This window comes from Eretmochelys imbricata, chromosome 17 (genome assembly GCF_965152235.1).
Source record: "Eretmochelys imbricata isolate rEreImb1 chromosome 17, rEreImb1.hap1, whole genome shotgun sequence".
Classification (NCBI taxonomy): domain Eukaryota; kingdom Metazoa; phylum Chordata; order Testudines; family Cheloniidae; genus Eretmochelys; species Eretmochelys imbricata.
The window spans coordinates 2,287,899-2,314,074 of record NC_135588.1 but is presented as its reverse complement, the minus strand read 5'-3'; the positions used below and the strand labels follow the sequence as shown (position 1 = coordinate 2,314,074).

The window sequence follows — 26,176 nt, the reverse complement described above, 5'->3', positions numbered from 1 at the left end:
TTCTTTTTTAGCTTAGAGCAGTATTTCTGCAATAGCTGTAATCTCAGCTAAATATGGTTTAACATAACATATTCTCAAAAGTCTAGAAGTGTTTAGCACAGAGGCCACTATGTGTCTCATTTCGAGGCCTAAACTTTTATAAATGTGACCCCATTTTATATGGTGCTATTCACCTCTCCAACACCAGAGGCACAGAAGATGAGACCTCAAATGCATTCAATATTAATGTTTATGCTGGAAAATCATGAGTCCAGTTATAGACGGGTTAAAAGTTCTCTGCATTTCACTAGTAAAAATTAAGGAAAGTCATCAATTTGTATTGTGAAAAATGCTGGCTAGTGACCATTTTACAGATACACTTTAAATTTTGCAAGATCTAGATCAGTGTTTCTCAAAGGTAACCACCAGGGGGTTTTCCTGCAGCCATGACAGCCTCCTGGGCAGAAATGCAGGAGGGGGCAAAGCAGCGCCCAGGGGCTGGGGGGAGCCTTCAGCCCCCTCCCCCATCTTCAGCCGTGGGACTCCAGGGATGAGCTTCAGCAACTCCAGGCTTCAGGACACCCCTCCCCCCACTCCACCAGCTCCAGTCGTGGGGCACTGGGCTTCATCTGGGCCAGCCTTACCAGGCACCATGGTCAAGAGCCTGGGGTGCAAGGCTGCAGAAGGGAGCTCATGGCAATGGGGGGAGGAGAGGAAGGAAAAGGCGGAGTTCAGGGGGACAATGAGTAGTCTGGGGGAGGCAGTGGAGGCCATGGGGATCTGTGGGAGACCGGGGGAAGCAGCAGGGTTAGAGGTGATGGGGGGCCAGGGGAGGCAGCAGGGGCCAGGTACACTAAAATACAATTGTACATTATTTTTATTATAGAATCTGCAAAAAACCTACATATATAAATTACAATGATTTGGACATGTGTATGTGCATATTTATTTATTTGTTTTTCCTAAAGTTAATTAAGTATTTTAAGAAAATTTGTCAGAGCGGCCACCAGCAAGAGTTGGTGGTGCCACACTGAAGCCACTAAAAGTTTTGTTGTGAAACCCCCTGATCTATGGCATGGCTTCACAGCAATGCAATAATGGAAACACCATACTGGACTGCCAATCTTATTCCTGTATTAAGGAGAACTGGTTCAGCTGACTAACCTATACGTGCATTCAGTGTACACATACAGAAACTAGGGTGTAAAATTTAGATGGGAATACTTGCTTTTGTGGCATGAAACTATAAGCCATTTGATGCTGCAGATTCCCTATGTACTACTAGGCATTGTTTTTGAAAATAAATAAGCTGGGGGTTATATTTATGTTAGTAAGGTAGCTCTAACTATTTTTGTGATAACATTTTTGAGTGTATGATGACACTTCACATTCTGATGAAATCCTAAAAGCTGGAAGTAACATTATAGCTAAACCTCCAAATTCATCATGCTTATACAATTTAAGCAACAGAAAAAACTAAACCTACCAGTGATGCTGTGCGTATAGTAGCAAAGTGCTCTCGATTGCGGTAATGTGACTTGTGGCGAGATACTTGGGGTGGAGACTGTGGTTCTGATGTCCTTGTTCTAGAATCAGACTCTTCTCTGTAATTTTCTTCCTCCTTAACAGTGGGAGAAATATTAACAGTAGAGTGAATAAGGAGAATCCATGTTACTCAGATTGTCATGCTTCAAAGACAACCTTAAGAAAATAGAAGCAAAAATGCATCAGATGCACTAGTCCTGAAAGGCAACTGCTGACAATAAGCCAGCTGAAAATATAGTATAGAAAACAGAACCCTTGACCCTGGAACTTAGGAAGCTGAAATTTCATTTCACATTGTTATGGCTAAGAGGAAAGCGACTTGCTCACCAGTGAGAGTGGAAAAAATAATAAAGGGAAACAAATTATTGAGATGTTCAACAGGCTACTTCCAACCAGCACACTACATAGCAGATAATATCTTAACCCAGCCAGCCGGACAAGCTCCTTCTTCACAATCATGCCAGATAATGAGGTTAATTTAACTAACTGTAGAAACACTCAAAGAAAAACAAACGTTTGATTTGCCATGTCATATTCTATATGTTTATGTTTTGAATCTATGATTCATCATCAGGCAATTGGTAATTAACTATGGCATATGCTAATCAACTGCCTGAGGAAAGGCATATATCCTTGTTCTATATCTTATTAAAGAAAAAATTACAGCCACTCCCACCATTAACTATGAAAACATATGAGTCTGAAAAGTGTATCATGACCTCTGTGTAGTAAGAGCAGCATGGTTCAAAAAGAGAGACTGTTGCTGATCCTTCATCATTCCAAGGTAAGCAAGGGAAGTGGTTTCACAGCATGCCATGCTCAGAATGCTGCAATTCTTTTCCTGTGTAACTTGGTTCATTAATTAAAAATTCAGTCAAGTAATGGGAAGCTGGGTGGTTCAGGAACAGTTCTCTGCCACTGTTGTGGGTCTAGTATTTGAGAATCCACTAATGAGGAAGTAAAAAGGAGGAAGAACACTTACAGCTTTTGCCCTGTAAAACAGCACTCGATAAGCCCAGGGCATTCACTAAATAAACCAATTCCCAATGGGCAATCCCAAACTGGTTTTGAAACAATTTAACTAACACAAAATTGCCATGCAGCTAATTTAAAAAAACAGGCTTTTTAAAAAGTTTTACGTCAGCCTTCTGACGAGGACTTCTTTTGAATGCACATTAATCCTTTGGTACAAAATTTTAAAATCTGCATTACTATGTTGCGAGATAGGAAGCAATGATTTATGCCTCTTCTAATACCAAACCAAAACCTGCACACACTACACCATTCACACCAAGTGAAATCACAGCCTCATTCAAGCTGGTCTGGCTAGAAAGCTAGCACTCACAGGCTTTACATGGATGACAGAGCTATTTGACATCACAGTGTGGTCCCCTTCCATCATGTCGAGCTCACTCTTGTCATCGGAGGCATCTGGAAGACTGTTAACACTACTGCTTTGGCTACTGGCACTGATGGACATACTGGGAATGGACTGATTACTTCCAACACTGTTCACTGTTCCTGTCCTGCCAATGCCATGGTCTTGCTCCTAAGGGGAGGAAAAATAGTTGGTTACCATCTTTAAAATAAAACAGTCCATCGCAACTGTAAAGTTATCAATCTTGCCAAACAATATATTATTGAGATGCCTTTATACCGGCATCCACCTGCCAAGTCACTGCAGCTGCCCACTCTTCAGACATGTGCTACTAAATGTTTCTCCTGCAGGAATGGTGGGGACAGAAGAGATCTGCTGCAAGATTAACCTGGCTGCTATCAGATTCTTTTCAGAAGGGAGCACGCTAGGAAGTTAAACTCGACAGTGAATCAGCAATACTGTGTCCCCAGTAACTGTTTTGACAGCAGTATTATCTTCCCCTAAGAGCAATGCCAGCACTTTTACAATTAACTCATGTCCCCTTTGCAGAAGGAGAGAACTGGGCTTTGGCTCTGGTTTGTGGTTTTACCATGTGCTCCAGAATCTAGGTTTTAATTTTTTATTTATTTATTTTTGAAGTGTGTGTTTCTACCCTTTATGGTTAGGTGAAAAAACCTTCAAAACATGATCCAGATGTAACTGATGCAATAACGACTGCCAGTGGCCTTGCTTAGGTTGCGATTACCCCTTATTTCAGGGACCAGTGAAGGTGCACCAGCACAAACCCCTCATGAAGGCAAGGAATGCCAGGATTTGCATCCTGGTTTCAAGAATAGGTGCAAGTCCTGGCTTTCCTTTCCTATATTAGGAGTTTGCCCTGTTGTGGCTGGCTAGAATCAAGGGTGGACAAGGCCAGAGGCTGCAGCCAACCTGCAGCAATAACTCTGAATGACAGGAACAGCCTCCATTAATCTTGATGAGTTTATTCTAAATCCTAATGATCATTATTAATATCCCCACGTTGAGAGATCCATCGTCTCTCTTAGCTCTTCTTACCTCCTCCTCTTCCTGTGCTTCTACTGCAGGCCCATTGTGTGCCTCCTGGAAAAGGAGCTTCTTCATTTTGCGATACTGCAGATTGTCCAGTTCTCTCACTGCATCCTTTGTTCTCTGGATCAGGTCTATTAACACTGTTTCAGGCCGCTCCCGAAGAACAAACATGTGCTGCAGAACACACACAGACAGGTGACTAATATTTCAGATCCCCAGTGCACATACTTGGTTGGAAACTACCTTCATGAATTTTGGTCGTGTTTCTTCCTCCTCCCTAAATAGGTAGAAGAAGAAGGTAGCCTACAGCCATACTAGCTCAGGTTGGGGTCTTATCAGATTTCAGAACCTAGATGAGTTGAGCCTGGTCAGTACTTTGACGAAAGACATCCATGGATATAGAAATGTTGCAGGAAAGTAGGGTCTGCAACTCAGTTCAGTGGAACTCTTCCTCCAGAGACCTTGCCTAGACTAAGGAAAAGGATGTTTGATTTTAAACAGCACTTAAACCCTGTCTTTTCTGAGTGGTAACACCTTTAAAACACATTAGCTGGTCAGTCAATCACAACCAGCTATCATGTTTACTAAAGGTGTTAAGCTCTGTCTCTCCTGGTTGCTAAGTGGCATTTAAGATCTTAACTAACTTATTTTTTTAAACAGCCTTCTTCCTATTCTAGACAAATGAGTAACTTATCTAAAACTCAGCATATGGCTCTTTTGGATGAGACATAAAACAGAGGTTTTGAACATTTATGGTTCCCTCTCACTTTTAGTTCTGTAACTGCTGTGCTGCTCAGATTATTAGAAAGACTTACAATCATAGAACTGGAAGAGACCTTGAGAGGCCATCTAGTCCAGTCCCCTGCACTCAAGGAAGGACTACGTATTATCTAGGCTAGTGGTCTCCAAACTTTGGATCGCACACCCCCAGGGCCAGCTCTAGGGAAGGAGAAAAAAAAAGAAAGAGCTGCCGCCCGCGTGCCGCCCAAGATGGAGCAGGGGAGAGCTGAGCTGCCGCCAGCGTGCCACCCAAGACGGAGCGGGGGAGAGCCGAGCTGCCGCCGGCGTGCCATCAAAGAATCAGAGGTCCTTCAGCAGCGCTCCTCCTGCCACGCATCCCCAGGGATGGTCTTGCGCACTCCACTTTGGAAACCACTGATCTAGACCATCCCTGACACGTGGTTGTCCAATCTGCTCTTAAAAATCCCCAGTGATGTAACAAGACTCTCAATTGAATCTAAATTAGCTCTTTTATTATACCCTGGAGGGAGGAAGGGTCAAATGGTGTCTAGGACCCTTAAACAGGGCACACCACCAGGTACAAGTACCTGTCCCTGCCCCCAATCTCTCACTTGCTGCATTGCACTGCACTGATGGTTGCATTTTGCCAGAAGGTGAATGGAAACTAATCTGTGTGTGTTTGAAGGTGTTTTACCAGCCTTCCGGACGAACTGTGCTCCATAGATATGAGTCAGCATTAACAATACTAGCAGTTTCATTCTGTTATTTTGGAAAGCAGTACTGCAATTTCCAACATTTGTCATATTTCCTACATGTCCCTATTAATTGGCATACAGCTGTTTGCTACTTAGATAGGGAAGGAACATATTCATAAAATTCACCAACGTTTATTTTTCAACACAATTTTCTTTAATTAAAAAGTGTATTGTTGGAAAAAAACCTGAAGTTTAGAATTCTGACATGGCTCGCTACACTCCCATTAAGCCCATCAGTGGAGAATTATGTTTACTTTTTGAATGGAAAATCCTAGCAAATGTAAAGAAAGGAAAAGCCTCATGATCACTTAAGCATTAAAACATACAAAAAGATGACCATCTAAACCTGCGCTGTCAGCAGTCATGTGCTGATAGTGCAAGAACTTGGAACATAAGTATTGAATAGAAAGCACCATTACATTAAAAGATGAAAAATCAATGCCATAGCTTTTACAAGGAGAATGAAAAATTAACCAAAACAAATGCCACTTGATACTGTCAAGGGAGTCCACAGAAGTCACATTTGTGTAAGGCCATCTCAATACCTACTAGTACATTGCCAAAATAAGTATATTCGCTTAGGCATGCATCAGCTCATTGCAACCATTTAAAGACACTTACTGTGTTTCACCACTAGAGAAAAGGAGATTAAATATATACAGCACATGGGAGAGGGGAGAAGGAGAAGAAGCCAGGCAATATAACAGGAGGAACTCTGCAAACAAGTGACATGCATCAGTGTCAAGAAAAGAAATATGTGGGAGAAAAATCCACTTGATCATGCTGGAGGGTACATTTCAAATCTATGTATAAAGCACATAGGTGCTGGAATAGTGTAAAAGCCTGCAAGGTGTATATAGCACAGGATGAGGAGAAGTAAAGAAAGATATTTTGCTAACCAATGCACGATAGCTCTGTCAGGATTAAGCATAGCAACCAAAGGGCATACAGAGATTTGATGGTCAGCCTATGGCACTTGCTGAATATTCCATTAGTAACTATGAAGATATGGCTGGATCACTGAATCATCTAGCTAGCTGCTTCAGACACTGAGTAGTAAAATTAGAAATGCTTACAAAAAAGAGTGCAGTCCACAAAGCTGGTTAGTTCTTTAGCTTAAGGGTATTAGGGATAACAGACAAAGCATTGTTTAACCTTGGTCTAGAAGAGCAGCAGGTGAGAAAGAAAAAGAGCTGTAGAGCATTATACTTCATAAAATCCTTTCTTTCTAATACCATCCGAAGGAAAAAAAAAAAAGACAGGACAAGAAAGCCAACCTTCAGAAGCTCCTCTGATGTAGGCCTGTCTTGAGGAATTTTCTGGAGGCAAGAATCTACGAAGTTTCGAAAATAATCAGACCTATTACAAGAGAGAAAAAAAATGTTAACTGAGTTAACTGCTGACTTCTTCATTTTAAACATCTCATTAAGGAACCATCTGTAGCAAAATCAACCCCTCCACTCCCTCCCCCCCAAAAAACAAAAACCAACCCCTCAACACTTGAACCAACATATCTAAGTCAAGCCAGACTCTATGTCTCCTCTGTAGATCCTTTAACCTCAACTGCCAAACTGGCTCAGAGTAAGAATGCAAGAATATTGTGCAATTCAAGAGGAAAGGAAATGTTGTACCAGTTATCTAAAGGCCCACATGACTCTGAATGCCATCATTAATGGTGTAAAAACACTGTTTCATTTTGATGGGACAAATTTAACTATCAGATTCAACTATCACACAGGCCTTGTGCCTGCCCTCTGCCCAGGTGAGTTTAATCCCCAGCACACTGCATTAGCACAATACCTATATGTCTCAGACACATCTTCCAAGATGTTCTGAAATCCATTGGCAGTGTGGCCGTACAGGGGTAAGTGAATTTTTCACATCTCTTTGGATGCTGAGTCTCTACATTCTGCCCCTTCATTTAAAACACAGACTTTCCGACAGACGTTACTACTGACATCGAGATGATAGAACTTCAGATTTTCTTTTTCTCTCTCCATCCACAAAAACCCAGGTAATTACTTGATTATTTTCTTCCTCTAAAGTTTTTTAGCAAATTAAATTCTTGTATTTTTTGGTCAGAAAAAATCTATAAAATGAGCAGAACCTTTTCTGGAAATATCACGTGTGGGAACGTAATCAGAACATCTCTGAGGTTAAAAAAGTTGTAAAAGTGCACAACACTGCATTACAATCCAAACAGCAGGACTGCAGCTTAGCAAACAACACTACTGTGACGCTGGCAGGCCAGATGCCAGCTCTTGTCCAGGCTGCAGGCATTAACTAAACTGGAAGAGACCTCGAGAGGCCATCTAGTCCAGTCCCCTGCACTCATGGTAGGACCAAGTATTATCTAGACCAGTGGCCACCAACCTGTAGATTGCGATAGACTGGTCGATCCTGGAGTCTCTGCCAATTGACTGTGATCTCTGGCCACTAGAAATCCGATGGCACAGTGGGGCTAAGACAGGCTCCCTGCCTGCCCTGGTCCCGTGCGCTGCTGGAGGCAGGCAGCAGGCCCGAGGGAGGAGAGGCAGGAGTCTCCGCTACTGCTCCTGCCTGCAAGCACCGCCCCCGCAGCTCTCATTGGCCGGGAATGGGAAACTGTGGCCAACAGGAACTGCTGGGGCGGTGCCTGCAGAGAGCAGCTGCATGCAAAGACACGTGCCTCCCTGCCCCAGGGGCCATGATGGCCGCTTCTGGGAGCGACATGGAGCTGTGGGAGCCTGCCTTACTTAGCCCCGCTGCGCCTCTGACCAGTAGCCGTCCAAGGTAAGTGCCGTCTGGCAGGAGCCCACACCTCTCCCGCACCCCAACCCTCAGCCCTGAGCTCCCTCCCAGAGCCAGCACCCCATACCTGCTCTTGCACCCCAATCCCCTGCCCCAGCCTGGTGAAAGAGACTGAGGGTGGGGGAGAGGAAGCAATGGAGGGAGGGGGAATGGAGTGAGCAGGGCGGGGCCTCGGGAAAGGGGCAGGGTAGATCCTGGATTGCACTTAAATTCATAATTGATCTTGTGCATAAAAAGGTCGGAGATCACTGATCTAGACCGTCCCTGAGACGTGTTTGTCTAACCTGCTCTTAAAAATCTCCAATGATGGAGATTCCACAACCTCTCTAGGCAATTTATGCCAGTGCTTAACCACCCTGACAGTTAGGAAGTTTTTCCTAATGTCCAGTCTAAACCTCCCTTGCTGCAATTTAAGCCCTTTGCTTCTTGTCCTATCCTCAGAAGTTAAGAACAATTCTTCTCCCTCCTCCTTGTAAAAACCTTTTATGTACTTGAAAATTTATGTCCCCTAGTCTTCTCTTCTCCAGACTAAATAAACCCAATTTTTTCAATCTTCCTTCATAGGTCTTGTTTTCTTGACCATTAATCAATTTGTTGCTCTTCTCTAGACTTTCTCCAATTTGTCCACATCTTTCCTGAAAGAACTGACAGCCTTTTAGCTGGATACAAGACTAGGTCAGCTACATGTTAGTTTTGCTCAAAATAGGTATTTATTAAGAATGTGTTTAGTCTCTATGAAGTGCTTGTAAATTGCCGCATGCATTAGTCTTGCTTATAATATCTGTACTCCATGCTGTAAGAAAATATGTAAGTTTTGTTGTATAACTTTGAAAATGTTTGCTCTGAACTTGTGAACTCAGGCATGGGAATCATCTCCCACCCTGCCCATCCATGAGGACTATCAAAATCAGATGTGCTATCAAGGATCATTGCAATACAAAGGATTAGTTAATGGCCCTGTCCCACTTAGGAAATGCTACCTGCAAGGAAGCTTGTCCTGTGGGTTTTGAAGCTGAATGAAGGAAATAAAATGAAGCCACTGGAAAATTTTCCATCTTTTTTGCTGTTTGAACTCTGAAGAGCCAGAGACTCTAAACTGAAGCCAGAGATCCTCAGGGTTGCCTGATGAATCTGCTCTGAAAGAGGCTTTGAATTGACAGACCACTACAACTATCACTCTTAGGATTTAGATGGCACCTCATTTGTGTATAGGTTTGCCTACTTTAACCTGTAAAGAGCTCTCTCATTCCTTTTTCTTAGTTTGTAATCATTTATATAGTTTATTACAGGAAAGGCTACCGGCGTGGTCTCTGGTGTAAAGATCTAGGATACCAATTGATCTGGGGTAGGTGACTGGTCTCCTGTGCCTGGAAGCAACCCAAATGTGGTGTGATTTTTGGTGTAAGTGATCTTTTATCACTATGTCCAGTTTGTCTGGGTGGCAAGATAGACTGGAGAATCAAAGGGGACTGTCTGTGACTCCATGGTAACACTGTTATAGTGATGCAGGAGTTCACATTTGTTACTGACTTGATGAAATCTGAATTTAAAACACACCACCAATTTGAGGTGTCTGCCCTGAGGTAGGCTAGGCACTCATGGTCATGAGCCACTGCAGACAGTGTGACAATTATAACTAAGTTTTTTACTTTTAAAATGGATTCATCTGTATGTGGATTCAAGAAAATGTTCAGGACCAGGAGGCACAAAATGTGACTATTTTATGGGTGTTGGCAAATACATAATCAATGGTAGTAGTTCCACAAACCAAGATTTGGGTTTCATAAACTTTGTTTTTAATAATATAAAAACAATCATTTGCTGCTAACCTCCAGGTTTCCAATGTTTACTGACACATGACTTACCATGGGATTTTATGTTCTTACAGCAAGTCTGTTCCGTTTCTGGACTTGCTGCATTCCTGGTCTCTAAAATATTCACTTATTCAGTGGTGAATTTTGTGCACATAACATGTACAGTGCACCTACTTATCAGCCTTTCAGCTCACATCTTCCCAACAGGAATCCAGCCATTTCAAGAACTCGGCATGACAAAGCACTCCATTTATAGCAAGTCCCGACAACGCTTCTCTCTCAGTAATACTCACCATTCATTAGACTGTAGTGTAGGGGATTCATTCTGCGCTATGTGATATAAGGCACTCATTGCGTTCATATTAAACAAAGGAGGCTTCCTTTCCGCTATACATAAAAGAAAATAATTTTTATATAGGGAAATAGTCTCACAGTTTTCCCCTTAATTTATTCCCATTGCTTATAAAGACACAACAGTAGGACCACTAGTGCCTGAACATGGGGCCCCAAACCAATCCTAACCCTGCAACAAGATGTGCTGCCATGTGCTCCTACCATGGGTTTTACCCGTGCAGAAGACGAAAGCTCTTTGAAGCTCAAATGCCTTGTCTTGTCAAGCTTTCAAATTCTGGGGGTTGTCATGGTGGAGCACTCACTCTAAATTACCAAAATATAAATAAATCAGCAGTAAGAGCCACAATCAGTGGCTGCACAGCTACAATGGGGTCTGGCCAGTTTGTTACACAATTATTTTAAAACCTAAAAGTACGCAAAATCCAATGGTAGCGATGTGGACAAAGTTGGTTACTGAAACTGTCACAACCATACTTCACTGACTGAACATACATATGTTCAGTCAATAACAAGCTAATTCTTTACTATTTTGAGGGTAGATTCTCTCTGGCTCTCCTTTCTCTTGCAAGCTTGTGTAGTCTCATAGGACCAACACAGTATGAAATTTTAATAAGGAAGGAGATGATCTCACCAAAACAACAGAATAGAAGGTTCGTCAGAATGTTTGCTGAATAAAACTATAAAACTGAAGCTCACTGCAAACATTTCAAGGAAACCGTTCAAATGATGACATTTATACACAGGGGAAAATGTAATGAAGAATTTTTTTAACATAAGATTCAATTCCTATTTTCAGCTTTTTATGTCCCACTGGTGCTTTGGCATACATACATTCTCCTCTCTATCTCCCACCAAGTACTTCACAATAATACACACAATGGATGTCAATGGACACACTTCCACGTTATGGGATTTGGTAAAATAGCCTCATGCCCCACCAGTTCACCAGAACTCAAACTGAGGGATGATGCCCCACGTCAAGCCAAAAATCATATAAAAAAGCAAGCACACTTCATAATGCAGAAATTCAGTATGCAATAAGGCACAAAAGGGGTGTGGTCACCATGAGCTAACTACATTCTTGGGGCACTGGATCCAGCCAAACTTTTCTAGTCCACTCAGAGCATGATTATGTCATGATAGCCACACCCCTTAAAGCTGCTTTATATTGGCAACAAAAATCTTTACTCTGAAGGAGTCTCTTTTATGTACTGGAAGAAAATGAAGTTGACGGCCTGGAATATTAGACAGCATTTTTAGCTAAACTCTGTGGTTCACATGGATTAGTGTATTTCTGAGAATTTTCACCAGCCAATCAGATTGTTCATTCAATCAATGACGTTTTAGAACAAACAATAAGATATGACAAGGCAGTTAATACAGCCCCAGATACGCTGGGATGCACGAAGGAATAACTTTGCCACTTTAGGGGGCATTGGTATCGAAGTGCTATTATCAAGTTGGATCTTTATCATGAAAATATTATACATTAGGGTGAAAAGAAATTTTTATGCACCTGTAACCCTTTTAAACAGACACGCTGCTTTAAGTAGCCCATTCTAACTGTAGTACCATGATTTACTTCCTGGGTGAGGATGTTAATACTTCAAGACTGGATTGTTCCAAATCTTCCTTAAGAGATCTTCCAGACAAATTTATTCATATGTGACAACACACCCTGAATATAGCTATGAAGCTGTCTGTTTAACCCAGGTGGGCAAACAACGGCCTGAAGACCGGATGCAGCCAGCCGTCAAGCTCCTGCTGGGGAGCAGGGTGTGGGGCTTGCCCCGCTCCAGCCGGGGCACAGGGTCGGGGGCAGCTCCACACTGCTCCCGGAAGCAGCAGCATGGCCCCCATCCGGCTCCTACATGTAGGGGCAGCCAAGGGGCTCCGCTCCGCATGCTGCCCCCATCCCAAGTGCCGCCCCCACAGCTCCCACTGGCGGAGAACTGCAGCCTATGAGAGCTGCAGGGGCAGTACCTGCGGACAGGGCATCATGCAGAGCCACCTGGCCGTGCCTCCATGTAGGAGTCAGAGAAGAGACATGCTGCTGCTTCTGGGAGCCGCTTGAGGTAAGCACCGCCCAGAGCCTGCACCCTTGAGCCTCTCCCCACGCCCCAACCCCCTGCCCCAGCCCTGATCCCCCTCCTGCCCTCCGAAACCCTCAATTCCAGCTCGGAGCACCTTCCTGCACCCCAAGCTCCTCATCCCCACCCCAGAGCCCGGACCCCCAGCCGGAGCCCTCACCCCCCCCCACATCCCACTCCAATCTGGAGCCCCCTCCCAAACCCTGAACTCCTCATTTCTGGTCCCACCGCGGAGCCTACACCCCCATCCAGAGCCCTCCCACCCGCCAACCCCAATTTTGTGAGCATTCATGGCGCGCCATACAATTTTTATTCCCAGATGTGGCCTGGGGGCCAAAAAGTTTGTCCACTCCTAGTTTAAACCAAGCTTCATTAACATAGGAGTCCTCAAGGAAACTTTACGCTGTATACAAATATTGAAGTTAACATTTTGCTTTTCACTTTTAAAGCCATATGTGTTTTAGTACTTTAAGGTCTATTTTCTACATTTTTCTCTGTGTGGATCATGCTTTTTCATTCAAAGGTTAACTGACCCCACACCGAGCGTAAACCCTGTAAGTGCTAGAGGGTTTGCTGTTTTCCTTGTCTATAATAATCTCTTCCTTTGTGCAATGAAAATGCCAGTTCAATTAACACAAAACTGGAAACTTACTCTTGATTTTTAATATTGCACTTACCACTTCAATCTAAAGACCATGTCCTAAAGCCATCAGAACAAGGAAGCAAGCACAGGTCTCGTGCATGGTAACTCAGATCAATACACTCCAGGGTTAAACAATTCAGACTCTCAGAATGAAGTTTAAACATTCTTTTCAGTAGAAATTTAATATTTACACCACAAGTTGGACACGGAGGAAAATCTGTCAGGTAGTCTAGTACTTTTAAAGGAAGATGGCTTACCTAACTCAATACATGTTATTCCAAGAGACCAAACGTCTACTTTGCCATCATACTGCCCTTCATCCATGGCTAAAATTACTTCTGGGGCCATCCTAAAACATAAAATTAAATTCTCATAAAATTCTACATTACAGTACTCCATAAGCATTTCAACCTAATTGGCCATGTGACAAATTGACTAATTTGAACTACACCTCTACCACGATATAATGCAGTCCTTGGGAGACAAAAAATCTCACCACATTATAGGTGACATCGCGTTATATCAAACTTGCTTTGGCTCCCCCGTTCCTTGTTCCCTGACCTCCCCCTCCAGAGACCCCCGTCCGTAATCACCCCCAGGACTCTACCCAACCCCCTGCTCCCTGTCCCCTGACTGCTCCGACCCCTATCCAGACCCCTTGCCCCCTGACAGGCACTCACCGGCAGTGACGGAAAGCGGAGCAACGCGGACCCAGCCCACTCCACTCCGCAAGCTCCCAGCCGCGGCGCTCCGCTTCCTGCCGCCAGTGAGTGCAGGGAGGTTGGGAAAAGGACACCCCCTGCACTCACCTGCGGCGGGAAGCGGAGCGACGCAGTCCCAGCCTACTCCGCTTTCCTTTCCCCGGCCCCGTTGCTGGGGGGGGAGTTGGGGAAAGTTCCCGCACTCACCTGCGGTGGGAAGCGGAGCGATGTGGCTGGGAGCTGGCGGAGTGGAGCAGGCTGGGGCCGGGCTGCTCCGCTTCCCCCAAGCCTGCTCCCCCTAGTGACACGGCTCAGGCTGGGGTGAGGGAAGCAGAGTGGGTTGCTCCCGGCCTCCTGCTAATCCCCTGGGCCACTCTGGGATTGTGGGGCACCCAAAAGTGCCCCCCCACAGCTCCTGCCTCCCAGAGCCTGGGTGAGGGAGCCCCTGACCGCCCCCAAGACCCACTTCTCCGGCCCGGCACCCTTAACACGCTGCTCTCAGCAGCGTGTTGGAGCTTTACTGCATTGTATGTGAACCTGCGTTACAGTGGGTGGCGTCATAGCAGGGTAGAGGTGTATTGAGATGGAAAGAAACATTGCACAAGATATCAGGCATATGCCTGGGTCACTTCAGTCTTGATTTGGACCCAACTTGTCTGGCATTCTGGAGTTCACCAACCAGTAGCGCCGCACTGGCAAAGCCATGTGGGGAAACCTACACAATGCATTCTTGCCCTGTACCCAGCTTTTCACATTTATGAGCGTTACAACTCCCTGCTCCACCCAGATCTCCAATGGTCTAGTGGGCTAACCAGCACTGGTGATGCAATTACCGCATGAACATAAAAAACAGCTACACTGGTCCATCCAGCCCAGTATCCTGTTTTCTGACAGTGGCCAGTGCCACATGCATCCAAGGGAGTAACAAAACAAGGCAATTTCGAGTGAAGCTGTATAAACACCACAGATTAGATGTAGAAGATCAAACCATAGAAGATGTCTGCAAAGATTTCTGTTCAATCAATCTGGCCTTTCCTGTGAAAAAATGCTCTTTAGTAATTTGAACAGCCAGATGCCATGAGAACGTTTGAAGTTTCAAATCATGGTATTGGTTGAATAAAGCATGCACATAATTGCTTCAGGAGCCTCACTGTAGCTACTTACAGTCAGGGTAAATATAATAGCAAAGTATATACAATTTATGAAAAGTAAATAAAAGTATTATACACACTTAGGAGGGCACTGAACTGTCCTTACCTTAAAATCTGAACAGATCAAACTTTTCATAGCACTTAATGTTATATTTGCAATGTACATTTTGATTTAAGCAGAACTGTACTGTCTCAAAAGTGGATTTTAGTAAGGTCCAAACAAATTAGACAGCCTACCAAAAGATGTTACTTCTTGAAGCCACAGGTGTGTAAAAACTTTTCTTACCAATATGGCGTCCCCACAAACGAATTGGCAGGAGAGGCTATGGAAGCAGATCCAAAGTCAGCAAGCTTCACCTGGCCTGGCTCTGTCAGCAGGATGTTTCCTGCCTTGATATCTCTGGTTATGGAATACAAGCATTACTATTAAATCCCTAAAACAGCCACAGTGGAGTGTGCCATCATTCACAGGTTCAAGTTATAGAATACACTGACCCCTGTACGAGAGTTTCAGTAATGAGGGGTCCTAGCCTTAATTCTATGCCTGATCTTGGAATCTAGTTTAGTGTCTTAAAAAATCAACTTTAGATTTCAGTGACTTCTAACAGCAACAAGAATTATTTAAATACCATGACTGCAATCCATCAAAACCATAAGAGATGGCTAGCTCCCCTTTTTAGACATTCTACAAAAAATGTTAATAGTTCCAATAACTCACTCATTTTATTCCTACCAAAATGTGACAGGAATCTTTTAAAAAATTATTTAGACTGTTTGACTTCCTTTATTGCCGTTTTTCCCTGTGTGTGTATTCACATAAAGCTAGTTTTTAAGAGGGTTATTACTTTTCTTTATGGGAAAAAAATACCAAGCAACTTTCACACTGAAGTTGCCAAAAAGCTATTTAGCTAACCTATGTGCTTAGTCAGCCTTGGTGTTCTGTGCTTCAAGGGATGAGCATCACCACTGAATTCTACCATATCAAGTGGGAAAAGCAGATATAAAAGATATTACATAAAGGGATTTTCCTGGCATTTTACAATTATTGTGAATTACTAATTCTAGAAGATATGTACACTGCAAAAAAACCCAACAACTCTACTTACAAATCTTAAATGTCATTTCCATCATTGGGATGATCAGGCTGCAATCAACAAGATAAATTACCTGCAAGTGTGTGACACAGTAACTTTGTAAGTACTTACCGATGGATCATATTGTGAGAATGTAAGTATGCTAGTCCCTGGAGAGCACCATGGGTAATTGCTGCTATTTCCACCTCTTGCAATGGCTTTTTATGAACTTAAGGGAAGAGTACATGTGAAATCTATTATTCAAGAAAACAATGCAGTTTACAACGTTCAGTGCATACTTTCAAAAATGTAAACACAGGCCTAGAAAACTGTAAGTTCTAGTTTTACAAGGCCTGTGTCCTGCATGAGGATACCCACTTTACAAGTGGTTGATAATACACTGTACAATCTGGAATCAGACGTAACCCTCTAACTGTAACACGGCAGCGACTCATTCTACCCAAAAAAAGGCTATACTGCTAAATTCACATCTAAATTCTTGTCAGCTTTTCAACCATTTTACCAACGGTATTTGAGATGAATATTTAATTTACCATTAATAAACCTCAACAAAAAAATTACAACACAACTTTTTTCCCAGAACTCTCCCAGAGGCCAAAAGAACTGCTCTGTAGCTCATCTCAGACAGTTTGACAGGAAGTGAAGGTAACTAACAAAATGCTTCATTTAGCAAACCCTTGCTACTGGGTGTAGTGACACTGTAGTCAATGGGACTACCCCGGCACTAAGCATTGTGCCTGACAGCAAGGGTTTGCAGAATTAAGCTCTGAAGCGACATAAAAGGAGAATCTTAAATTCAAGGAATACAAACAGATGGTTGAAGACTTATTTAAAGATAGTAAGAGAAGACAAATTGTGTGCCTAGGAAAGCTATACACTACAGAAAAATATTGCAGATATGTAAAATTTTGAGCTATTGTAACATTCCCCCCCCCCAATTAAATAACTGAACATTGTAGAACAACTCTGATCCATAATCTGTTGGATTATAAATTTCTCCGTTTCAATCAAAGAAATCTTTGAGACATACCTTCTAGTAAGTCTGATGCCGATCCTAAACAATATTCCATAACAAGCTGTGTGGGGAGAAATCAAAATAATGTATTACAGAATACCTAGAGATAAATAAATGGTGACTAGATTTCATCGGCTTGTGAATAGTTAGTGATCCAGCATCATTCATGTACTATGAACCCTACAACAGGAGTTTGCCTTATGTTCCGGCTGAAACGACCATCATCTCACAAAACTTGAGAAAAATAAGCCGAGGCCCAAAATAATTTAGGTGTTGGGAAACCAGATTTTACAAAACAATCCCAACAGCTATGTTTCCACATTTTTGTTTAAATTCCAGTGAATTTAAATTCCCCTCAAGATTAGTTATACTGTACATCTTTGATAAGAAAAAGAGAAGAAAAGGGAATTACCTATTGTATATATGGCAAGGGTAGTGTTCAGTGATGTACCCTTAGAACTTAAAAGCAGTAGTAGAATGCTGTGAGGTTTACACTAGATACTTTTGCCAGTTTAGAAATGTTGAATAGGGTGTGATTAAAGATATGCTATGCCGGCAAAAGCCCTAGTGTAGATCAGTTAGATCAGTATGAAAGTGCTTCTCCTGGTATAGATTATTTTGCTCAGGACACTGGTATAAGCTCTCCCAGCAAAAGCTGTCAATATAAACTGCATCTACACTAGGTGGACTTGCTGGTATAGCATCTTAGCTACACATGCAAAACTTTCCTGGTGTAGACTAGGCCTAACTGGAGAATACCAGCTTCCAAATATGATGATACAACAATCTAATATTATTCCTAACATAGGGCCCTATTCTACCACCCTTGCTAATGTTGAGCAGTACCATACTATAGGAACAATTCCCATTGAAATGACCAGAATTGCTCTTTTAGTAAGGAATCACACAGAGTAAAGAGGGCAGAATAGTGCCCACAGCAAATTACATATAAAAGAGATAAATAGAGTACATAATTACTTATCAGGGATGTGAAAATTATATTCACTAAGTTTATCATATCATTTATGGCTAACCATTTATTTGTATTTAGATTAATTTTGTTATAATTAGATTTCTCAAAACCTTAAAAAAATATTGTCTAGGTCTTATAGTACTACGGATATTGATTTATGAATAGTATTTACACATTAATATAATTTAATACACAATTGTTTTGTAATTTGAACTACTGCAATTTTATCAATGAACTGTGTGCTGTGCCACTGAAGTTGTACTTCTTAGTGCAACTTCTTCCTGTATGTAGATATATATATGTAGGTATGCAATGAGCAATTCAAATAAAGAAAGGCTTTTTGACTGTAACCCAAACACTGCAGCACTAGTCTAGCGCAGTGGTCCCAAAACATTTTTGTTCACACTCTCCTTACCTGGCCTGTGCCCCCCTAGGAGCCATGGTTGGAAGCGGGGCCAAGGTAAGAGCCAGGGGCCACAGCCAGGAGCAGAGCTGTGGCCGAGGCTGCAGCTAGACCTGAGGCTAGGGCCAGAGTGGAGCTGGGAGCAGAGCAGGACTGGGTAGCGCTCCCTCCCCACCTGCCGTAGGGACAGGTCTGGGGCCCCACTGTGCCCCTACGGGGCATGCCCCACAGTTGGGGGACCACTGGTATTGTGCATAGAGCCAGAAAGTGAAACTGATTATTCAGCCTTATGTCATCCAAAGGGTGTAAAAATGAAAAGGCAAAATAAACAAATAGCATAAAATGGGTAAAAGTAAATTAGACTGTCCAAATGGGGAGAATTTAAAAAAAAAAAAACTGTGATAAAACAGTAAGTGATTTTAAAAATCAATTTAATAATGTGACTATCCGTTTAAAAGAATAAATCAGCTATATATGGAACATAGTCAAAATGTAAAACACTGAACCACAGATAATAAGCTCACTGGGACATCAGATATACTGTTAGTAAATAAAATTGCCATATTTTTTTCCAATGCAGTGAAAATTAATGAAATGCATTCTTCCTCTCCTCCAAGCAAGAATCAAGTGGCCAAGTACTTGGTTTTTATTTAACAACCCAGCAATGAAATGAGTTGTGGGCACTAATATCAATATACCCCTTCAGGAAGGGAGGAGAAAGTTTGCAGGGTCTCTGGACTTGCCTTATATGGCTCATAGAATCCACTGATCCTGGCTGCACATTTCTAAGCATGTTGGGGGCTGCACCTTTTCCTTATCACTCTATGTAGGAGACAGAGATTTTAGGGGTCTTCCCCTACAGCCAGCTGGAGACATGTGTTTACTTAAATTTGCCCTCAATCGAAACAAGAGAAGTGGAGAGCGGCTTACCCATGCTGTATGCTCACGCAAATAGCAGCCTTTGTATTCTATACTGTTAGGATGCTTTATTCTTTGTAGGAACTTGACTTCCTTAATAATATCCTGCCATTTCTGTGGAAAAGAAAAGGAATAGGAAGAAACTTTAAAAAACTGTTAATTAAAAGAAGGGCGAGAGAGAGAAAAAATGACCTAACCAAGATAAACAGGGAATGGGGGTGGGGGGAGATCTGTATCCTCCTCAAAACAGTTGAAGTTTGAAATTCAAAAAAAAGTTATATTAATACCATGACTTACACTGCTCAACTTTGCATAAAGAAAGTATCATATTTTACCATTTTATTTACCCAGAGAATAAAAATGTTAAGGAATTTGATTTTACGGCAAAAATCTCACAATTAATGTAATATTTTATACACGTACATGCAGAACACACCACCACAACATTTGATATCTGAGCTCTCCTGCAGAGTTCACACTTCATATTCCAAAAATTAAGTTGTCCCTTCTTAGAAAACACAGTTTTCCCAGCCAGTCAAACACACACACCAGGCTGAAGGAGGACAGGATAGCTGCCATTACCTTCTGTCACTGCCAGCTGCCTTAAAGCCAGTCTGGGAGGTGTAAAGACCCAGCCCTGTTAGTAAGTACATTACTTCAGGACAACCTTAATTTGCCACTCACTAACTTTTTGACTATGTTCTTGATATCATTTCTCCTTTATCACTTTCAATCTTTACATATAGCAATTTAAATTACCTTATTTACTGGTCAGTGAAGAGTTTTCAACAAGCAAAAAACCCCAATATAAAACAGAGTTAAGTTCTATGACAATATATTCTTAAAGGGACGCTGCCAATGTAAAGATTACTTTCAGTCTTCAAATTGTCTATCTGATATTGTTAAAAGTAACACCTCACGTTACTGTATGTAGTGTTGTTGTAGCTTTGTTGATCCCAGGATATGAGAGAGATAATTGGACCAACTTCTACTGGCGAGAGAAAATGCTTTCAAGCTTACATAGAGCTCCTCTTCTTCTTGGAAGAGCTCTGTGTAAGGTTGAAAGTTTCTCTCTCTCTCTCTCTCTCACCAACAGAAGCTGGGCCAATAAAAGATATTACTCCCTCACCCACTTTGCTTCTCACATTACTGTAACTGCATTAAAAAAATTAAAAGCATTAAAAAATTAGGAAAATGTGACTGAAAAATAAAATTGGGCAAGGACACCGAGGGATGAGTTTAGCACCTGAAGATACTTAACTCAGTTTTTTAACTGACTAGATTTCAAGGTCATAGTGTCCCTTTAACATTGACACAAATAAATTATAAAAAACAACAGCTCCGATGTTAGTCAGAAGCAGAAAAATCTTCCTCATATTAAAATCAGAAGGAATTTCTCCGATTTCTTGGGTCTTATCAGCCCTCAGGTCCAATACCTTTTCTAGGACCAATGCAAGATGGAACTGTATACACAAGGCCTAAAATACAAATACAGTTTTACAAAATCCAGCAATATAAAATCCAGGCTCAAAAAGAGTCCTTCACACCATGAACAGAGAGAATACCTATAAGACCAGAAAATATATTTTTTGAGCCTTCTATTTACACGATGACTTTGTACGGTTACACCTCATGCCAACAGTTCCATCTTATCACCTATGCACAGAGTTGTCCAACTGTCACTCTATATTCATGTAAAGTTCAAATTGAAAAGAAAAACCATCGTAATTTAATTTAGAAAGTAAAGGTGACCTGCAAAGGGGGAAAAAAATGGGCTCATTCTCTCTTTTGTTCAGACATAAGGATTAAAGGTAGTTTGAAAGTTTTGTCAAAAAAATGTGTTTTCTTGCTTTTCACATCAAAAATTCAGATTTTGTCTATTGTGAAAACCTTGTGGTGAAGGGGAAACTAATTAAACATCAACAAGTGTGGTCAAATACTACAGAAGTGAGGGCCATAAAAGATAGACATAGAAACAGAGACTAAAGGAGACTGAATCCTGAACAATTGAAAGGGGAGTGGGATAGGATCTACCTAATCAGAATCCAGGATTGTTCCTCTGTGTGTCACTCTGGAGCCTAGAATGCCTGTTGAGTCAGCATGAAGCGATGGAAACAGCTACAAGCATGGCTGAGAGCTCTTTTTGCTCAGCATAACACCAGGTTCAATAATCAGTGGATTTAGCAGTCTGTTACCATCCAATTAAGTTCTCAGCCATTTTGAATTAACTAGTTATACCCATTCAATGTACAGCCACATGACAGCAAGTCTCTACACCATTGGTGTCCTTTTGTTTATTTATAAGGAACGTACAAAGTCCAATCTCTCTGAATGCAGAAGGAACCAAGAATGATAGGAGCATTTTCTTAGCTTACAGCCCCCAAGCCTTTTCAGGAAACACAGGTTCCAAAGTTCGCTCTAGCTTGTTCTAGGGTCACACTGTACTTCCAGGCTCCTGCGTGGCTTTCTTGCCTCTCTCTCTGTTGTCTGTTCTCACACATGCATACCCCTACCCAAAACAATACTCAACCAAAAGCTCCCGAGCATGCAAAACTTCTCCCCCATTTGTCTGAGGTACGGGTTTACACTAAGTTATGAGGGCGAGTTCACATTTTATCTCAATGAGATTTTAACTCAACCCAGAACAAGGTTTCACCAAGGTCACAACACCATGCCAAGCATACTAGACCATTGTGATATCAGCGGTAACAACCAATCATAACCCCTATTCTACAGGTAAGTTATATGCCACAATTTCATTGGTTGTATGAGAGCAACTGCACAGATGGTGGATAACTTGGCCCAAATGCTACACCTGTGCGACAGCATACATAATAAATCCGCCCAACACACACAGACCTCACAACAGCATATGCCTGCACAATCCCCCTGTACAGAAATCAGTGCAATTAGCACACACAAAACACCCAAACGTCACTCTGAAACCGAGAGCGTCTGTCGAATCAGCGAGAAGCGATGGAAACAGCTACAAGCCTGGCTGAGAGCTCTTTTTGTTTAGAATATCACCATGTTCAGTCATCACTGGGATTTATGGTCTGTCAATGTCCAATTGTTAAGTTCTCAGCCATTCTGGCTTTTTTTATACACAGGACTTTACGAATTACATCCATGCAACAGTCCTTCCGCTTTAATCAGCTTAATTACAACTTGTTTTGTTAGCTTTTGTAAACACTTACTTACACATTCCTGCTTAACACACTCTTCAGAGAGGGATGTATTTAATGATTCAACCACCCTGTCTCTTCAGCGAAGGAGTGAGGGCTTCAATAGACATTTGGGACTCCTGAGAAGTCCTCTAATACAATTAAAGAAGGCCAGAGTTGACATTACTGATGAATCCAAGGTATAAAAGCAGCATTCCATCCCGCCCCACCCTGAGTGCTGGCTCTGCAGCTCCCACTGGCCAGGATCCACAGCCAATGGGAGCTGCTGAGGTGGTGCCTGCAGGCGGAGGCAGCATGCAGAACCACCTGGCAGCGCCTCCGCCTAGGAGCGGCTGGGACAGGTTGTTGCTTGTGGGGAGCCGTCTGAGGTGAGCACCCCTTGGATCCAGCACCCCAAAACCCTTCCCGCGCCCCAACTCCCTGCCCTGAGCCCCCTCCCACACCCAAACTCCATCCCAGAGCTCACACCCTGCACCCCGAATCCCTCATGGCCGTTCCTCTGCCTAGGAGCACCAGGGACATGTTGCCGCTTCCGGGCAGCCCCGCAGAGCCAGATAAGGAGCCTGCCAGCCCCGCACCAACTGGACTATAAACCGGACTTTCTATGAAGATTAGAAAATGCCGGTTTGTAGAGCTTTCTGGTTGGTACAGAGCCGGATAACAGAGCTTTTACTCTACCTCAACTGGTATTCACCTCATCAGTTCTGCGCTTCCAGAGGCAGCAAAAACAGGGTCAGTCCAGGCAGGTTATTGACTAAACAAGTGTCTGTCTACACATGGAAGTTTTTACCAGTTATACTTGTAGAGTTATATCATTAGAAACCACATATGGACACATTTATTGCAGTATAAGATTGGCTTTTTTGGTTTAGCTTAAACCCCTTTTCAAGTAAAATAAGCTACATTTAAAAAACAAAATGAAGCACATATAAGAATGTCCACATGGAAGGTTATACTAGTATAACTATATTGGTTTAAATTCACACTTCACGTTATACCAGTATAATCCTCCCATGTAGACAAGCCCTAGTAACAAATCAAGAGCACAGCACCACATACTTCAGAGTCCCCTCAATTTAGTTTTGGAACAAAGCATGCTCCTGTTTTAGATGGTCTCTGCCAGAGCCAATGAGAAAATCCCATTAAAAACAAAGGAATGCATAACTGATACTGTAGTGCCTTGAAGAGATTTGCCGTATATAGGCTAGATTACAATCTGAGCAAACCTTCCTTCAAATAATTTTTGTTTAAAGCAAAATAGAAAATGTTTTAACTGACTTTTTTCTTCAAAATAAAGAAACGCACATCCATTGACAACAATCAGAACCTATTTCTGAAACATGAACAGTTCACGTCATTCATGTGAACAGAATATTTATACTTCATTGTAATTAAAAAGAGCAGGACAAGAAGTAAGTACAAATTATACTTTCATCAGGACACAGGTAAACAAGTTACTGCAGTAACAGAGTAAAAAAAGAAACATAGGAAGTTTGGCTATGAAATCAGGATTCGAGGCTGGTTAGGAGAGACAGGTATCAGAAACTGCTAAAGAATTAAATGAATACTTCAATTCTTCAAAGTACAGGTGGCAAAGTCTAGGTCTGTTCATGGAAACCAAAAGGTTAGGCGCTATTAGGTCAGGTCAGCTAATCCATCCCTTTGCCCTGCTTGAAGGGCAGGAGAACATAGTGTAAGGAACAATCTTTTTCTGACTTTGTTGGGCAACAGCGCTTGTACTACTTCTACAAAACTGTTCCGTAACCGAATAGAATTCACCGTCAGGAAGCTTTCCAGCCAAGCTAGGCAACTCCAAGCCACGGCTTTTCAAGCTTCCAAATTAGAGCTTCAGAATCACATAAAGTACAAGCTAATGATCTCTGCTAGAGTGTTCTAGAAAGAAAAAAATCTGAGGATGCCATTAAAATATTTTAATGTTTAGCCTTATTGATGGCTCTTAAAAGTCTACCTTAAGCACAGCCCAGAGGAATCTCCCCACATTTATGCTGCTTTATCATATTTCCTATTATTCTCTCTCTTTTTCATTCTTTCTTTCAAGATCCTCAAAATTATATTGTTCAGCAGAGACCGTTTAGGAAAAGGAAAAATTCTGGCTTGATCTGCTATTATTACATTTTGTAGGCAGGCATCCTTCTGAGTCCATGTCTCTATTGTATTCATTGCTATCATTCCTAGCAAGCCTTTATCTAGCAAGCAACAGGGTGGTTTTTTTAAATGGAATTCAGAATGGAACATTTAAGGCTAAAAAGGCAACTCAGCTTCTTACTAAGTCTGAATGCTGTCGCTCTTGATGCACACTATTTTTTATTTTACCATTTTGCTTACATATTATGCAGTTCCATAAAACATGGCTCTTCCTGGCTGAGTGAAATAAATCCTGCATAACATGCCAGGAGCGGACTAGTTAGAAGCATGTTGAAAATGCTCAAAGAAACTTATTCTGTTTATACAATGCCCCGATTCATCTTAACTATTATATAAAGATTCTCCCTCAGGACAGCTTGGATTAATTCAAGTCAGCATATATCACAGCAATCTGGGTTTAATATACAAGATATTCCACATACCTCATTGGATTGCTTCCCACTATATGACATTTTCTTGATGGCCACCACTTCATTGGTGCGCACATCACGTGCCTGTAACATTAAAACATGAAGTATTAATATCTCGTATCATAAAGAAAATACCCAGTAAAGAAAATAAAAAACACAGAATGATTTCTCATTGGAATAGAAGTACTGAAAAGGCCTTATCCATTTAATAGTTAGCCTGGATATAGAATGTTAAAATAATACATTTCACTAGGGGTGATGAATGTTGGATATATTCAGAAACTGAATTAAATTAAAAAAAAATCCAAAAAAAAAAAAAAAGAAAGAAAAGAAAAGAAATCACACTCCTATTTGTGGGACATGATTGTCAACTCATCCCATCTATTGTCAGCATCCATCAGCTCTCTGTAAGTTACTTCTAGACTAAAGAGCATCTCTGTAAATGTGGTTTTTCTGATTTTAAGAAGTAGAATAGATCTCTAAACCAACCTCTGCCCTTCCCCACAGCCCTGCCATAAGTAATCTGAACAAGTGAAATCAAGCCCCACTCTCCCATTCCACTCCAAACAGAAGGGAACATACTACAATATCACATGGCCAAAATTACTCTGATATTTCTGACATCAGCTGCAAACAGTGGAAACCTTTCTGATGCTGCAGGGAGAAGATAAATGTGGAATGTGATACAAAGTAGATCACATAAATGAAGGTGTTTGCCATAAAGAGACATACATTTATTTTCAAATTCTGATTCTTGCATTTCTTGTCCAGCATTATTTACAACTTATAAAATCATAGAAATGTAGGGCTGGAGGGAATCTCAAGAGGCTATGTAGTCCAGCCCCCCAAGCTGAGGCAGGACCAAGTAAACCTAGACCATCCTTGACAGGTTTGCCCAACCTATTCTTAAAAACCTCCAATGATGGGGATTCCACAACGTCTCTTGGAAGCCTATTCTAGAACTTAACTATCCTTACAGTTAAAAGTTTTTTTCCTAATATTTAACCTGAATCTCCCTTGC

General features: G+C 41.9%; 1 protein-coding gene across 2 annotated transcripts in view; it reads right to left on the bottom strand.

The window, feature by feature from the left end:
- TAOK1 (TAO kinase 1) overlaps positions 1-26,176 on the bottom strand; it is a 98,269-nt gene that overhangs the window by 20,544 nt on the left and 51,549 nt on the right. For both annotated transcript variants that reach the window (XM_077836586.1, XM_077836588.1), the window contains exons 3-13: positions 25,168-25,239; positions 19,407-19,508; positions 17,116-17,161; positions 16,197-16,293; positions 15,278-15,391; positions 13,397-13,488; positions 10,346-10,439; positions 6,726-6,807; positions 3,959-4,126; positions 2,870-3,073; positions 1,466-1,600 (exon numbers count right to left, since the gene is read on the bottom strand). In XM_077836586.1, the coding sequence (XP_077692712.1) occupies positions 1,466-1,600; positions 2,870-3,073; positions 3,959-4,126; positions 6,726-6,807; positions 10,346-10,439; positions 13,397-13,488; positions 15,278-15,391; positions 16,197-16,293; positions 17,116-17,161; positions 19,407-19,508; positions 25,168-25,239 (1,206 nt within the window). The remainder of the gene's footprint in view (positions 1-1,465; positions 1,601-2,869; positions 3,074-3,958; positions 4,127-6,725; positions 6,808-10,345; positions 10,440-13,396; positions 13,489-15,277; positions 15,392-16,196; positions 16,294-17,115; positions 17,162-19,406; positions 19,509-25,167; positions 25,240-26,176) is intronic.